Source organism: Vulpes vulpes, chromosome 7 (genome assembly GCF_048418805.1).
Source record: "Vulpes vulpes isolate BD-2025 chromosome 7, VulVul3, whole genome shotgun sequence".
NCBI classification, from domain to species: Eukaryota; Metazoa; Chordata; class Mammalia; order Carnivora; family Canidae; genus Vulpes; species Vulpes vulpes.
In genome coordinates this window covers 81213460-81230735 of record NC_132786.1, presented here as the reverse complement: position 1 = coordinate 81230735, position 17276 = coordinate 81213460, and the positions used below count along the sequence as shown (strand labels likewise).

The 17276-nt window shown below is 38.7% G+C and overlaps 1 protein-coding gene across 1 annotated transcript; it reads right to left on the bottom strand.

The window, feature by feature from the left end:
• Positions 1–3099: 3099 nt before the first annotated feature.
• On the bottom strand, positions 3100–13213 carry STEAP1 (STEAP family member 1). Its single transcript, XM_072764220.1, has 5 exons — positions 13057–13213; positions 9324–9412; positions 6288–6800; positions 5582–5746; positions 3100–3463 (listed from the first exon to the last, which is right to left on the bottom strand). The coding sequence occupies exons 2-5, from the start codon at positions 9405–9407 to the stop codon at positions 3206–3208; spliced, it is 1020 nt and encodes a 339-aa protein (XP_072620321.1). The 5' UTR covers positions 9408–9412; positions 13057–13213; the 3' UTR covers positions 3100–3205.
• Positions 13214–17276: the final 4063 nt, after the last annotated feature.

The following is a 17276-nucleotide window of genomic DNA, read 5'->3' as shown; positions in this document are numbered from 1 at the left end:
CCTGTTTGGGATTCTTTCTCCCCCTCTCTCGTTGCCCTCCCCCCACTAAAGCAAGCAAGCAAATCCCCCCTCCCAAACCTCAATTCTATACATTACTCAGCGCTCATCACAATAAGCATATTCTTCATCCCCTTTACCTATTTCATCCCCCTCATCTACCTCTCCCTGGTAACCATACATTTGTTCCCTGTATTTGAGTCTGTTTTTTGTTTGACTCTCTTTTGCTTCTTAAATTCCACGTGTGAGTGAAATCATATGGTGTCTGTCCTTGATTGACTTATCTCAGTATTATACTGTCTAGATTGCATCCACTGCAAGTTGCTGTAAGTAGCAAAATTTCATTCTTTTTTATGGCTGAATAATATTCCTGTGTGAATATGTTTGTGTGTGTGTGTGTGTGTCCTTTATCCATTCATCTGTGGATGGACACTTGGGTTGCTCCCATTTCTTGGCCACTGTAAATAATGCCATGGCATCATTTTTTAAGTCATCCAATCTAACTGAATCCTAGAATTCTCATTCTAACTGCCTACTTCCCTCTCACTCCCCATATTTTATTGGTCATGAATTCCTGGAAATTGTGCCTTTCTACCACATTTGATTAGCTCCCTTTTTTATCCATCCCCTCTGTAAGAACCTTCGTTTAAAATATTAACTATTTCTGTCCTGGGAGATTGCAATTGTTTCCTGAGATAGTCTTCTAGTCTTCCAACTTGCCTTCATCCTTTGACCCCACAATCAAATCTGTCTACTGAATAGTCTACAGATAAATCTTTTTGAAATGCAAAAGTCCAAACTAAGCTTCATGTCATGCAAGGACCTTGTTGATCTATCTGGCCTGGGTCCCTACCCAATCTAGTGTTTCCTTCATATATGCTATTCCAGGACTTTAGTCCTTTAACACATCTTATCCCATCACTTCACACCTCCATGCTGCTCACAGAGCTACCTATCTTCCCATTCTCTTTGAATGACTCTTATACTTTATTTCAGATTTTTCCTTTTTTTTCTTTTCGCTTCAACCTCATACTTTTCTGACTTTGTCCTTCTAGACAGAACTGGTCATTTCCTCCTTTGGGATACCAGTAAGCCTAGAATCCATTGCTGGCCTAACACTTGTCTTCCCTGTGAGACTGTGAGTAGGGACTAGGTCATTTCTATCTTGATATATCATCCTCTGATATATCAGAGGGCCTGATATAGGGGAGGTGCTCTATAAATGTCCATTGAGCAGAAGGAAATCCAAGCTCATTACCAGAATATTCGTTCTTTTAAGACAAATTTTATCATTTTCTTCTAATAACAATACTATCCAACCATTGTAAAAAATTAAAAAAAGATACAAAGAGTAGATGGTCCAGTTCTCAAAAGCCTATGAGTACCAAATTGAATCTACATGTTTTTATGTCTTACTTTTAAGGTCCTTGTAGACTCTTTTTCTTCTATCATTGGGAATTCCCTGATGGGTAAATTCTGTGCTTCAGAATAGGCCTGTCGTTGTGTATTACCATGGCTAACAGAAAAAGACTCCCAATAACCATACTAGAACTCAGCTGTTGTCTCTGATAGCTTTATCAAGATGCTGCTTCAGGTTGAAATCCTGTTCCCAAGCTGCAGTGTCCATGATGTCTTGGTGCCAGGAAGGCTGGAATTGATTTCTCCCTCTCAGTACTGGGGATGTTGCCACTATGCTTCATGCAATGCAATTGAGAGGGCAGGTACTTGATTACAGCATCCCAGGGCTGGTTAGTAAGGGTATGCGACATGCATCACACACTTAGTGAAGAGGTACCACTGGTATATCCCCTTGAAGAATCTGCTTTGCCATTCTAAAGCCCTAGATTCCTTCTCTAATGGTGAATTTTTATCAACGGCCTTATCGTCTGCTGTTTCCAATTATGCTACTCTGAACTCTTCACTAACTGGAGAGATAGATCTGTCTCCGTAAGTCTGAATCTCAATAGTGCATAGGATTCAAATGTATACTCCAGAAGGCTCCTTAGCTCCCATGTAATAAATGAAGAACTGTCCTTTATTTAAAAATTTATTTATTGGCGCAGCCCAGGTGGCTCAGCAGTTTAGTGCCGCCTTCAGCCCAGGGCCTGATCCTAGAGACTCAGGATCAAGTTCCACGTCGGGCTCCCTGCATAGAGCCTGCTTATCCCTCTGTCTGTGTCTCTGCCTCTCTCTCTCTCTGTGTCTCTCATGAATAAATAAAATCTTAAAAAAAATATTTTTTTTGGGGGGGGGGGAAGGGGAGAGAGAATCTTAAGCAGGTTTGATGACTATGTGGGACTTGATCTCACAACCCTGAACTGAAGAGTTGTATGCTAACCAACTGATCTACCCAGGTGCCCCAAGAATTATCCTTTTTTTTTTCTAACAGAATAAAAGTTTGTTAAAAATGAAAACTCAGTGAAGGTGCTGTTTTTCCTAATTTGTATCATTAGCACAGCCCTACTGTTCTTAATCATAATAAGTGGTTTATCTATATAAAAGATACGGTTTATAGTTGGTTTTGCTAATTATAAAAACCTCTGAAGTATACTATGTTGGGTTAGTGATTTCTGAAAGCAGATGTATACTTTGCTTTTTGAGGAACTGGTTCAAAGTATGCTTTCAGCAATATATGATGCTGAACTGAGTTGTACATAACTCATATACAAAAGTGGATTAGTTTTTTCCTCCTGGGCAGCCTGAGTTTTATTTTGCCTGGATGTACATCTGATGCTATTCTGTTGCTTTACTTATGTAGACACAGTCTGTATGTTTTTTCGTAATTGGTGTTTCATGAATAATACCCGGTTACAGGAAAATGAGACCCATGTTTAACAACAGTCATAAATACTGGCTATACCTGCATGATAGATTCAGATAATACATTTTTTCATGGCCCATGATACCTTTTAATGAGGACTGGTACTGCGAGGGCTTCCTTTTATTATTTATAATGCTACATAGTCTGACATATCAGATGTGATTGTTTTCTTATGCTTTTTTCTATTGAACATAGAGATTGTACTAAAGATTTTTTGCTTTCAGTCAAAATTTAAAATCTACAAAAAACTACACCTGCTTCAAACCCATGACACACAAACATTAAGAGATACATTAAGACCCTCAAGTGGTCATTTTATTAAACAAATACAAATCTGAAATGTTTATAGTAATCAATAAGGAACAAAAACGTGTGTAAACAGTAATTCTACAACTGGGAAGACATCTCAGTTTTATTGATTTTGGTGACGTCTTCCCAACCATGCCTAATCTTCAGTATCTTCTTCCTCAAGCACGGCAGGAAGAGTATGGCTTTACATATCAGGACAACGATTGGAAGGAAAACAGCTATCATAAAAGTTGGAGGTGTATACCATACAAATTGTTTTATATCTACCCATTTATTCCAGGCAAAGATCAATGCATGTATTGTGCCCAATAGAAGGGAAACAATTCCTAGCTTGCTCTGCAAAAGAGAAAAAAAAAAAGGATCTTGGTGGGATTGGTTCAGTAAGACTTTGTTCCATCCTACCTCGTCTAGACCTGTTCTGTTGCTTGCAAATTCCTTCATTCATCTGTGATTATTTCCTTATTATATTTCTTAACAATGTCCACTCACATCTTTACATTCTTTTCACATATCCCCACCTCACCTCCTTAACTTTGCATAATGTCTCTGTCCCCAAGTTAAGTTGAGAAAGTTCACAATCTCCTTTCAACCTCAACTAACCAATAACATTGTCTTTCTTTTCTCCACACTTTGTTCATCTATCTTCTGACATTTATTTTATGGTGCTTTGTCCCTTGAGCATTTGCCTCCATTCTGCCTATCAAGAGACATTTAAAATCAAGGACTTTTACTCATCATGGGTTTCCTACAGAATCAACACAATGATTTGTGTATTTTAGGTGCTCAGTAAATATTAATAGGTTGACTGACAATTGTGTAAAAATCAATTTGATATCAGTGATCTGTATCAAGTATGAAAGCAACTAAAGTAACTGATTTTCGTATGCGAATAAATACTAAAGTGAATGAGCTTGGCCTATGTTAAAAATCAAACATCCTGATAAAATGGAAAAGTGCCAACAATTATTTTCACCGTTTAAACAACACAGAGATATGAAGATGTGAAGAAAAATTTCAACTTGCATTGGGATACTTGGCACTATCCAGAAAAGGTTGCTTAAAAATAGTTGTTTACCTATGTATTTTTATGGGATTCTGACAATAGCTCTTCTAGATAAGTTTTGACTTCTATTCACTTTACTGGAAATGGTCATTAGCCTGCCAGAATGAATCCAACTCACAATTATTCAGCAGTAAGCACTCTTAAGCCCTAATGAATACAATCAAATAGCTAAGTTTATATTTTCAAATATAAATCTCCAAAGTAAATCACAGAATAACTAATTCTTGAATTCTAAATGAAGTTTCTAGGTTATTAACTGAAAAACATATGTGATTGGTTGAAGATTAATTTTACCAAATGTGTACTGAATACATATTATGGGTAGGTAGGTATTGTGTACACAGTAGAATGGTCTGGGTAGTCAAGATGCAGTGGCTGAATTCTTAATTAAACCTAAAACGTGATGCTCAGCATATGTGTGATCAAGTGTAGGAAGAAAGGAATTTATTGAGGAACAGAGAACTCTAGTGGCTATCAAGCTGAGCCTACAAAATAATCAAATACTATGCATGTGGCACCATTTCTAAGCTCCATTATAATAATTCAGACACAGACATATTTCCCTGTCCCTGATAAAGTGTCCGTAGGAGTATATGTATAGACATGTAGAAGGGATAGTAGGGAAATGTCTGACTTTGTAGGGATTCCCAAAAATGTCCATCTATATAAGCTAAAGCTACATATTTTTAAAAATCTGGGCAGTGCTACGACTAAATTAAATTGAGTCCTTTGAATCCTGTCAGACATGGATCTCCCTGTGAGTTCTGACACACTGCTCTTCTTAGGGCATAATCTACCACTAGCAGATTAAACTCAGTAAATCTGAGATACTTTTGAATTCCAGAATACTGAGAAACTTCAAGTAATCTACATAAAATGTAAGTTGGAAAAAAGTCTTTAAAATTAGCTATTAGAATATTTTTGGTAGATAAAACTGTATTTCAAGAGGATACGTTTTTATAGATAGTACCACTATCTATAGATAGTACACTTTTAAGTGTAACTTAAAAGGCATACATAAAATCAGGGGACAGGCAAAAGAGTAATTTTATTTGGGGGCAACTAATAAACCGTGGATATTAAATTCCTAAAATATCACCTGTGTAGTTATTAGATGGATAGAAAATTGTCTAACAAGTTTCAAATGTTAGATATATATATTTTTTACTAATGCCTTTTATTTATGTCTAGAAAATACTTCCATTTAGAAATACTTTCATTTAGAAGGGAAAATGATTGGAAAGCATATTATTGAATTGAAACAAGTGTGGGAACTTTGCTATTGGAAAACCATTTGTTATTTTTTATGGGGTAAAGTCAATATACTTGATATTATAATTACAAAAAAGATTCACCTCTCTGAGGGACCAGTTATTTTACATATAGTTTACCTGAATATAGTGAAATTCTCTCCATGTCAAAGAGTCGCTCACAGATGGAATAGATGTCACAGCTAACAGAGCCAGAATTGCAAGAGTCACAATGCCCAGAGACACATAAATTTCCATTCTCCAAACATCATGCTCAATCCAGGCATCTTCTTTATTTTGTTGGACCTACCAGGGGGTGAAAAGAAGAAAGAGATATGCAAACATTTGTTTCCAGCAGATGAATCTTCTTCTATATTCCTTCTGTCTTACAATGGAGGGCCTGATAACTAGGAGCCTCCACAAATTTGTGACTTTGTGCATTTTTCTATGAGAAATGACATAGGAGCTATCAGTCTCTTTCCTTGAATGCAACATGTATATAATCTGTTTTAATAGTTACTTGATGGTTAGGATTGTAATGTGCATGTGTGTGTGGTAAATAAGAACAATGAGCATTAAAAAGTCATCTTGGGAGGGTGGCGGGAGGTTGCTATGTGGCCCTGTCCATGAACAAACATGAACATGTTTATGTTGTTAAAATTGGAGTTTACTATTTTCAGCGTAAACTCAGTGTGAAGCTAAATATAACTAAGCTTCCATGAAGAGTTAATGCAGATTACATTCCCAACACAGCATTTCAAAAGAGGTTTTTAAAATAAGAAAGTGTTTATTTATTAGATGATTTGGATTCTTTAGTTTAGGGATATTGTCAACATTGTCACCGTACCTGTTGATATGCCCAGTTTAGCAACTTGTATCTGTAGGATCGCCTCATTGGATAGGATAAACTGTAAATTGCATGCAGGACAGCAAAAAAGAAACTGAGAAGCCCAAATTGTTTTCTTGTTAACATCCATCTATCCAACCAGTGTGGAAATTTCTTATATTTGGTTCCATTATGAAGCTGTACAATGGCTGCTATCACGCCTGGCAAATAAACTAGTGCCAAGAGGGTGATGGAAACCATTGGCAAGACTTTGTTGATGACCAGGATTGGAATTTTGTAAAAATACTGTTGGTGGGAAGTTACAAAAGGGTGAATTATTTCCCTCAGAAGAGTGTAAAGAAAAGTCAGAGATGAGATGACAGCAGCAATTTTAACTGGCCAGCGCCACATTGGAAAGAGTTCTTGTTTGTGCTTAAGCTCGGCAGGACAATCAAATTCATCAAAGTGGGTTGTTTGATGCATGTGCAAAAGCACAGGTCTTTTCAGCACTCTGGTGTCTCCTGAGTCCTTATCCTACAAAGGAAAGAAAATCAACATCTTAAACAAACAATGGGATTTCTCTTAAGCACAATGAGCAAAATAAGTAATTAGTTTATCAGTAAGAAAGGACATTCAGAACCTTGCTTTTGGGTACTGGTTAGCTAAAGATGTCATAGTCTACATAGCACTGATCAAAGGTAGCTTTAGCTATGCTGGGATTCTTTGTCAATTTCTGTTATTCATTTTTCTTTAAGACAAAAGAATACATGCTTTTTTTAAAAGACAGAAGCTATCTCCATCAAAGCTGAGACAACTGTGTTTCTGTCCTGAAGGCATGAAAGAATGGAATAATGTAAGAGGGAACTAAAATTGAAAAACAATTCAGTAATCTTTGATGAAAATAGTAAAACTTGTATTGTAATGGTTGAATTTATTTTATAATATTCTTATTGGTAATCGGATAACTCTCCACAAAGAACTGAAGAGTGAATTCTTCATTAATTCGAGTACAAAGAATCAGGAATAGTACAGTCATTACAACTATAAAAATATATAATTTCCATCATGCTGTTCTTTGCTTTTGTATTTCTAAAATATCTCATTGTATAAGTAATTGACAAATACTCTATCAGAAGGTACAAAGGTTAGATACCCAGTTAAATCCCATAGAGATGATCTACTTCCTAAGAAAGTTATACTTGTTTACCCAGTTGCATTTCTAAGCAGTCAAAAATTCAAAAAAGGTTATATTGAATATTTTGTCATTTCCCTAACTGATATATCAGCAAATTAAAAAAAAAACACTTTTGGGGGATCCCTGGGTGGTGCAGCGGTTTGGCGCCTGCCTTTGGCCCAGGGCGCGATCCTGGAGACCCGGGATCGAATCCCACGTTGGGCTCCCGGTGCATGGAGCCTGCTTCTCCCTCTGCCTATGTCTCTGCCTCTCTCTCTCTCTCTCTCTCTCCCTGTGACTATCATAAATCAATTTAAAAAAAAATAAAAAAAAAAAACAAATAAAAAAAAAAACACTTTTAAAGAAGAACTTAGGATGTTTCATAATTTGTTGTTCTGATGAATAAATTTACTTTTTCCTCCAATATGTTATTCCTTATTTCTTACAGTTCTCTATGTAGAATCATAACATTTTAATGTTTAACATGATGGGATAATCTTCTTCATTTCCTCATTTAATCAGAATAACTTTAATTCACATAGTTCTCTATAATTTTTAGTGTTTAAAAGTAGCATTTCACCATTTGACTTTTACTTTCCGTGATAAATCACTGTTATTCCAATGCTTTTTCCAGTTGCTGCATTTAGAAGGGAGTTGAGCATGATACAGCTTCTGTCATCCCTGCATGTTAAAACAATCTAAGTACTCAACTGAGATCAATTTTCTGGTTAATGATGAAAAATTATAGAACAGCAAGCAAGATGGTTAATTTGAAAAATGAAAATGATTTTATTTTATTCATACTTATTTTATAGAATATGTACCTGTGATATCTTATTATTCCTATTAAAACAATTAACAAAAACAATTTAAAGAAGAACATATAAAATTATTATATATATTATCTTTACTATTAAAATAATTAAGATAAAATAATTATTTTATTTATTTATTTATTTTTAAAATAATTTCTTTAAAAACTACAGTTGATATAATTTTGAAAGGCAAAAAGAGTTTGGAACCAAAATTTCCACCACTTTTTCAGTCAAATAATGTAGTAAGAAACCTTTAATTTTCAGGTGATACAAAATTAGGACAAGTGATTCTTATTTCAAAACTGAATTGGGATGCCTTGTGGCTCAGTGGTTGAGCATCTGCCTTTGGCCCAGGGTGTGATCCTGGAGTCTCAGGATCAAGTACCGTGTCAGCCTCCCTGCATGGAGCCTGCTTCTCTTTTTGCCTGTGTCTCTGCCTCTCTGTGTGTCTCTCATGAGTAAATAAATAGATTAAAAAAAAAACCTGAATCTATTTGTTTAAACAGTGAATCATCAATTAACTTGATGATCTCTTGGTAAGCTGCCATAACAACTATGAAAAAATGCATGCTTACAAAACTGTTTTTTTAAAACGATTTTTTATTTATTGAGAGAGAGTACAGAGAGAGAAGCAGACTCCCCGCTGAGCAGGAAGCCCTATGCAAGGCTTGATCCCAGGACCTGAGCAGAAGACAGACAGATGCTTAACCAACTGAGCCACCCAGGTGCCCCTGCTGATGACTCTTTTAAGAGACTTAGATATGCAGAAAGTTAGAAGGAATTGGAAGGGCCTTGAAGCTGATCTGTTCCAACTTTCTTATTTTATAGATAAACCAAGGCCCAGGATTTTCAGTGACTTATTCAGGTTATTCAGCTAAGTCTGTGACAGTCAAAGTACAATTTCTCTTATACACCATGCTGAATGCTTACCCATCACAGTATCAGTGACAGGAATCAGAGTGAAAATACCTGTCAGCTGGGGTGAAAATCACTGTTACAACCCTAGGAGATACAGGAAGCATTAAAATTCTGTTTCTAGATTTCAATTACTTATTATTAATGTATTACCAAATAATCATCCTCTTCTAGGTTTCTCCTAGGCTTCATTGTCCATAGTTCTTCTTGGCTTGTAATGTCTTGTCTGGTCTCCATTAATTCTGTAAAATAGAACAGCCTTAGCCACTTTGAAAATAAATATAATTATCTTCTTCAAGTCTATACTATTTAAGATATTAATGTTTGATAGGGCAACAGAAAAAATTTACTCACATAAGGACCAGCGTGGCCTAGAAAGTACAATTAAAATAGTGACTGATTTACCATTTAACCTCACATAATCTGTCAGAATCTCAAACCAGTGCCCTGTGTCAATAGTAACAGCTTTGCTTTGTCCAGCTATTGGTGCAATGAATGACAAACATGTCAGATGTTGCCTTTTATTTTAGGAGAAGTTAACTCCAGGTGCTCATTTAGAGGAAAGCCAACTCTGCTCAAAGGTAAATAGAATTAGGAATGCATTTTTTTTTTTTGAGTCACAATGTTATCAGTAGAAGTTGGAATTAGCTTAAGTAAGATTATACTTTAGGATGTTGTGTTTAATAGACTTTTGGGGTTGATACTGGAATCTGATGTAATAATTACATGATTTTATGGGGAAATGTAGTCTGAGGTTCAGATGATAAACAGAATAAACACTCTTGGTAAGGTGGACCCTGATAGTGGCATAAAGGACCAAAAGGCTGTATTTTCAGGTGCCATTTTCTCATCAGAGTAACAGGCTGGTTTTTGTTGGTAAGACAGGAATTGTTAGTACATTTTCCCTGGAGTTGTTGAGTTGTGTTCAATCACTGACATGCCTGTTCTCCTGGTCAACCCCGTGGAGATTATGTCAAACTTTCTACCTTACAAAGGAATCTTTGCCTTAACACCCTTTACAGATCCTCCTCTGGCTTGACATAGCATTTTTTTTTTTTTTAAAGGAAGGGAACATGATATCGCAATTTTATTCACTATTTTTATTAGTTCTAAATTTATTTCTAGAGGACTATCTTGCCAATTTTCACTTTATGAAATTCAATCAGAAAAACAGATTAGATATACAACAACTTGATTATCAGAATGTCCCAAGTGTTTCTAAATTTTAGAATACCTGTAATACTTTATTAAGTGGAAAGTTGTTTCCAGAGGTAGCTTAAAATACTTAAAACAAATTTAAAGATTTGATTTTCTCAAAAAATAAAGAGGAGCTATCTTTATATAATGCCAACTATCTGCCTTTGTCGAAGTGCTCTGAGAACATTTTCCATATATTATCTATTTCAAAATTTTGCAATATTCCTCCTGGGGATATTTGTTTTGGTCTGTCCAGATTTTCCCCTTACTTTTTAATGATCTAAAACATTTCCTTTTGGCATGTGACTCAGTCTTGGCTAATCACAGTTTTCTATTCCCTTGATGGCACTGACTGGCTTAGGGATGGCATAGAACCCTGGTTGAACTAGAGTCCTTCTCTGACATTTACATATGGGAGATGTCTTCAACATTTGTTAAGTGGGGATGATAGAAGCCATCTGTCCTTTATCCCACATGCTCTAAGGAGGAAGATGTCTTCAACAGAACAAAGAAAGCCAACACAAAAAAGTACAAGCAAGAAATGGGGAAAGGTATAGAAGAGTCCTGGTGATATATTTTAAATATTTAGAGTTCTTGAGACCAGATCACGAATTTTTCAGATACACAAGCCAATACATTGCCTTTTCTGCTTTAGTTTGATTTGGGTGTCTATCACTAGCTTTTGAAAAAGTTCTGAGTAAAAGCATATGTCAATCATCCAATCATCAGTTCCATTTATGGAACTCTATGATAGACATGGAGGACAAAGCAATGAGAATTTGTGTCTGTTCTGGAGGAGCTTACAGTCTATTTCCTTAACAAGTATAATTCCAAATTGTTTAGTGACCTAACCAACATTATAGATAGAGTAATCTGGGAGGTATGTTTGTGTCTAGGAGTAGGAATAGAATAGAATTTTTATCTGCTGTAACCAAATAAGAAATAATTCACTATGTTTAGATATTTTAACTCTAAGCTGTAGGATGGCAAAGATGCTAACATACAAATCGACACTTATTCAGTATTAACTCATTAACTACATTGTGAACAACAATATTGGGCAGTGAGAATACAAAGTCAAACAAGATGGAGCCTCCACTCTCAAAAATTCAAAGCCTAGGGATGTCTGAGTAGCTCAGTGGTTGAGTGTCTGCTTTTGGCTAGGGTCGTGATCCCAGGACACTGGGATCAAGTTCTGCATCAGGCTCCCTGTAGGGAGCCACAGGGAGCCTGCTTCCCCCTTTGCCTATGTCTCTGCCTCTCTCTGTGTGTCTCTCATGAATAAATAAATTTAGCTTAAAAAAAAAAAAAAACAACCCTCAAAGTCTAAGGGAAAAGGCAGAAATTTCAACAGCTAACTGTGTGGTAGGGCAATCGATTCTAAAGAAAGGCAGTTTTAATAGGCAGATTGTGGCATGGAAAGAGTGAGGGCTCTCTTGTAGACCTGGTCCTGGGGCCTCAAGCAAGTTGGCAGTGTTTGCTGATTGAGGGCTACTTTGTACAGAATCTGGGTGAAATGGCAAAGTGGCCTTGGAGAAGTATCCACCCATTCATCCGCATGGTAGGGTGACAGTAAAGGAGAGCAAGGCCAAGGAAAAGCCCAGGCCAATGAGAGAGCCTGTCAAATTTGTGCCAGAAGCCAAGAAAATAAAATAGCCGTCAAATAAAATATGTTGGTTTCCATCAGACATTAGCCAAATATATAATTTAAATTCTGCAGTGAAATCTTCATGAAAAAAAAAAAAGAGGAAATAACACAGTGTTCAGATGTTAGGAAGTCCAGATTTGACCCAAAGTTCTCTAACTTTCATCCCCTTTAAAAAGCAAACCATATTTTTGATGCGACTGTTCCATTTTGCCGTACCAGGAGGGCTGACCTGACGTTCCTGCTAAATATTGACACAGCCCAAACTGACTCATGTTTTTTTCAAAGAGTTTGGAATATGAAAAAAACCTCAAATGACTGGAGCACAATATGGGATTGCGTCGCATTTTTCAAAGCTTCTCTTCTTTCAAGTGTATACTTGCTTACCCACATTTAACTGTTTTTTTAAAGCATTGCTTCATGCTTAAAATCTGTGTTAAAATAAATCTTAGTAAAAGTCTGGATGTCGTGGGGCTTTTTTTTTTTTTAAGGGAAAGGAATTTAGAGGTGTTTGCAAATTTTCTGTCTACCAATCCCTTCCAGTGGGTTTGACCCACGATATTACAGGAAGCCTCGATCAACTATTTGGAGAGAACTTGAGCCCCAAGCCAGATCCTCAAACTGCAGGACTAACGTTCCCAGAACTTAAAATGAGAACCTCCCGTTGCTAGGAGACCTGAAGGCGAGCCGCGCGGCTTCAAGCCCCATCTCCCAATCATTCATCAGGCTGTGCAGCTCCAGGCGATCTCGCCAAGTTGGAAAACTCGCCGTCTGGGTCCGACCGAAGGGCGAGCTTAATGGGCCACCGTCCTGCCGCCCGCCCCGCGCCAGGACCTCCTTGCGAGCCCCTGGCTCCCGGCCCCGGCGCCGGCCACAACGGAGCACTGTGCTCGCGGACACCCGGGCGAGCCGCGCACAGGGGCCCAGCCGGGCTGCGCTCGCCCCGCAGCGCCGCCGCCCCGGGGCCGGGGGCCCGCGCCCGCCCTCGCAGGGGCACGCGCGGCGGCGGAGGAGCCGCGAGCCGCGGCCGCCCGAGGGACTCACCCGCTCCTCGGCGCGGCCAGACGGCAGGTTGCGGCGCAGCTGCTGCGGGCGCGCCAGCCCCGCGCGGGGGCCCAGCCCCGGGGGCCGAGCCCGGGAGCGCGGAGCCGCCCCGCGCGCCGCAGACCCCGCCTCCTGCTCGGCGGCCGGTCCAGCGCCCCCTGCAGGTGCCGGGCGCCCGCGCGGCTCCCGCGGGCGAGGAACAGCGCTCGGACCGTCCCCGCGGCCCAACCCGGGGTTTCCCCGCTTTGCAACCGGGCCGCTCCAGGTTCTCTTTGAAATGGCCCAGTCTTCCGCCCGAGGGACGCCCGCTCCTCCCCCTTGTCGTTAACGTCCCGAGGAGCCAACATTCCGTGCGATTCTTTGGGGCCGTGGTTCCCAGGCTTCGGCGTGGATCCCCTGCAGGCCTTATTCAAACACAGATTTGCTCCCGCCCCCTCCCGCTCAGGCTCCCGCTGGTTAGTCTGGGATGGGGCCTGAGACGGGGTCCTTGGTGATGCGCCGCGTTCTCGGGTCGCGCTGGAGAGGGGCTGTTGTGACCTACTTGGCAGCCGCGCTAGGAAGGGCTGCTGGTGACAGCCGAGGACTCCGAATGCCGTCTCTGAGTGACGTGCACCCCGGGTCGCGCGGATCTCGAATCCCGCACCCTAAGCCGCGCAGACCCTGAGCCCCGGCCCGATAAGCTCTTAAACCCCATGTTACCGCCTCCTCCTTGCCTCTGGGAGAGGAAGGCCAACTCCGTACCCTAAGCCGGTCAGGCTCTCCAAGCCTGAAATAAAGCTACTGTCGCTGTTTCAAAGTTTTGGCGGGTTTTTAAAATATAAGGGGTAGGGACAAAGAGAGAATGTGTAGGCGGGAGGAGGGGACGATTTACTCGGAGTTGGAACCAGCCTCAGGGAAGAGTGTCCGAGACCTGAATTGCAAGAGGATTTTGCAACATCCTCAGAACTCATCTGATTAGAAAAACAAAGGAAAATAAACACCCAACCGCAATTTTCTGTCATTGTTCTCGAATCACAGCTAAGGCAACTAAGGACTTTCCTGTTTTAGTACATATTTTATTTTGTAGTCACTGACTCCATGGGGTAATATTCAACTCCTTTGAGGATGAAATTACCATGGACTGACTCCTTGTGGTAGAAACAGAACCTTACACTTTTTATTTCTAGTGAGACTAGAAAATCATCACTTTAAAAAGTTTTAGAAGAAGGAATCTCTGTGTTTAAAGCACAAATCACAAAGAATGAAGAGAGATTGTTAGTTTTTAATGATTTTTTAAAAATACTTGGTTTACTCATGAGAGACGCACAGAGAGAGGCAAAGACATATAGGCAGAGGGAGAAGCAGGCTCCTCGCGGGGAGCCCAAGGCGGGGACTGGATCCCAGGACCCCGGGGTGAAGCCCTGAGCCAAAGGCAGATGCTCAACCGCCACCGCCCCCGGGCGTCCAGGAAGAGATTGTTAAATAGGTCTAAGCACTGTTGAATTTCTAAAATGATCTGGAGTCATAAATGATCAAACAAAGCAATATGCTTTCATGTTTTAAGTTTTGGTAGAACAAAGGTCATTCTCTTTTTCATGATCTATTTTGCACATGAAAAGGGCAAGGGATTATTATTATATTAATATAAGTTGGCTAATTATAGCAAACTCCAATTAAGACTGCTTTTCTTCTTTTAATTAAAATATTTAAAATGAAGGCCCAAATATTTTTGTTTTATAATTAAACTAACAATTATATTTCTGCATTTTTTCTGAAAGTTTTTTTTGTTCAGTATTATAGTGTGTTGAATATAGTACGTTTCTAAGTAAACAGATTGAAAATATGAACTTGTTTACAAGTTAGTTTGTAGATATTATAAAGGCAACACAATATTGGATTAAAAACCGTGGTATTAAAGAACTTTCATTAAGTTGTTAGGAGTTAATATTACAGATAAAATTTCTGCAGTTTTTGCATGTAACTGGCCAAAAGGACCTGTGATTTGAGTATGACCAGATTTTTTCTTTTTTCTTTTCTTTTCTTTCTTTCTCTCTTTCCTCTATTTCTTTTTCTTTTCTTTTCTTTTCCCTTCTTCTTCTTCTTCTTCTTCTTCTTCTTCTTCTTCTTCTTCTTCTTCTTTTCTTCTTCTTCTTCTTCTTTCTTCTTTTTAGAAACACAAAGCCAAAGCATCTAAATATGTTCTGAGTCAGCTTTTATATAGCATATACTTTTCAAAACCAATATGATTTGTGGAAAACAGTGTTAGTCTAGTACAAATTTTGAAAAGCAGATTGCTGGATTTGGCATGATTCATAAGAACGAAAGGATTTTAAAACAGGAATTCAACTGTGAGCTACAAATGAATTTGGATCGTTTAGAATATTTTGTAATAAACTATAGCGAGAGAGCATATTAACAAAAGAGTTCTTCAGTGTTATTTGGGATCAAAGGTTGAACTAGTGATTTCATATGAATGTGTCATGGGGAAAATATAATAATTTAGACTCTATGAATACTTCTCTCTGACCAATGAGCAACCTAATCTTAGAACTTGATTGGATTGCCAGTTAAGAAGAATGGAGTATGATGGTGTAAAAGGTAAAAATGATCATACTATTAAAAATAATAACAATGAACAATACACAGTAAATTGTAGGTTGATGCAATAACTTATTTTGTCTCCTCAGGAAATCAAACTAACTCCAAAGGGCACAGTAATTCAAATTATGATCAACATAATTTGAAGTCTACTTCTTACTAGGTAAGGATAGTAAGATTTATTTTACGATGAGGAAAAAATTACCCAAAATTCACGAAGAAATGTTTTGCAAAGTGATCACTTTAGTGCAGTCATGATAAAGCTGAGCTGGTCTAATTTTCTGATTCTACTAACTTCATCTGATAAATTCTCTTCAAAATTTCCTGGTAATGATCAAAGTACTGTATGTGGTCAATTTGTCCCCAGTTCTGTCAGTGAAAGTAGTTGAGAGTAGAGAAAGAGTCTACCCGTGGGGTTGGAGTTTTAAAAAATTCTTCCATATATTTCCCCCCAATCCAACTTATTGCTCATTCACTAACACTTAATAGTCAACATCTATTCTAGATATGTTTTGAGAATAGGTGGGGTTTTTTTTTTTGACACAGATCCATCTCTGCCCAAATACTGCCTAGTGATGCTTAAAATTCCATGATACATTATATTCTATTGTCTTTATATCTGTTGTAATTTGTGGATATGGTACCATATTTTTATATCCTGCTACGAATAAATACTTCAGTACTTCTTTTGGAAAATATGTTCTAGCATCAGGTGCAAAATACCAGGATATTGCAGACTTACACTGGGGAGGTTGTAAAGGGGTTGTATATTAGAAGAAAAAGAAGTACTGAGACCAAGAGAATAGATGTCACCACTTTCATAATATTACTTAAAGTGGATAGTTCCTCTTTTAGCACGTGCATGTCAAACATTACATGATAGTGAAATAAATCTCTCTTTAGGAACGCCTGGGTGGCTCAGCCGTTGAGTGTCTGCTTTTGGCTCAGGGCGTGACCCTGAATTTCCGGGATCGACCCCCTCCCCCATTGGGCTCCCTGCGTGGGGTCTGCTTCTCCCTTTGCCTGTGTCTCTGCCTCTCTCTCTGTGTCTCTCATGAATAAAAAAATAAAATCTTAAAAAAAAAAAGTAAATCTCTGTTTAAACCACTCCATCTTGGGATGCCTAGGTGGCTCAGTGGTAGAGGGTCTGCCTTTGGCTCAGGGAGTGATCCCGTGGTCCCGGGATTGAGTCCCACATGGGTTCCCTGCATGGAGCCTGCTTCTCCGTCTGTCTGTGTCTCTGCCTCTCTCTCTCTGTGTCTCTCATGAATAAATAAATAAAATCTTAAAAAACAAAACAAAACAAAAACAAAACAGAACCCCTCCATCTTGGTCTTCTTTGTTATGGTAGCCCATACCCTAGCTTGTTTGATAGATTATAGCACTTTTTAGAGTCTGTCTGTAATGAAGATTTTTATATGTGTTTCTGTTATTCTCATTAAATGGAGAGCTTTAAGAGAATAGACACCTTGCCTTTTAAAAAATTAACTAATTAATTAAATTTTTATTTTTTAACTAGGCTGTATGCCCAGTATGGAGCCCAACATGGGGCTTGGACTCAACCCTGACATCAAGCCCTGAGCTGAGATCAAGAGTCAGATGCCTAACTGACTAAGCCACGCAAGTGCCCCTGAGGCCTTACC

What these genes read in the sequence shown, in the direction of transcription:
- STEAP1 (XM_072764220.1), bottom strand. Translation starts at nt 9,407, where the DNA reads ATGGAGACCAGACAAGACATTACAAGCCAAGAAGAACTATGGACAATG. An exon ending in TAGAAGAGGATGATTATTTG is followed by an intron (nt 6,801 to 9,323) that starts GTAATACATTAA and finishes TTTCCTTTGTAG; the next exon opens with GATAAGGACTCAGGAGACAC. An exon ending in GAGAATTTCACTATATTCAG is followed by an intron (nt 3,464 to 5,581) that starts GTAAACTATATG and finishes TCTCTTTTGCAG; the next exon opens with AGCAAGCTAGGAATTGTTTC.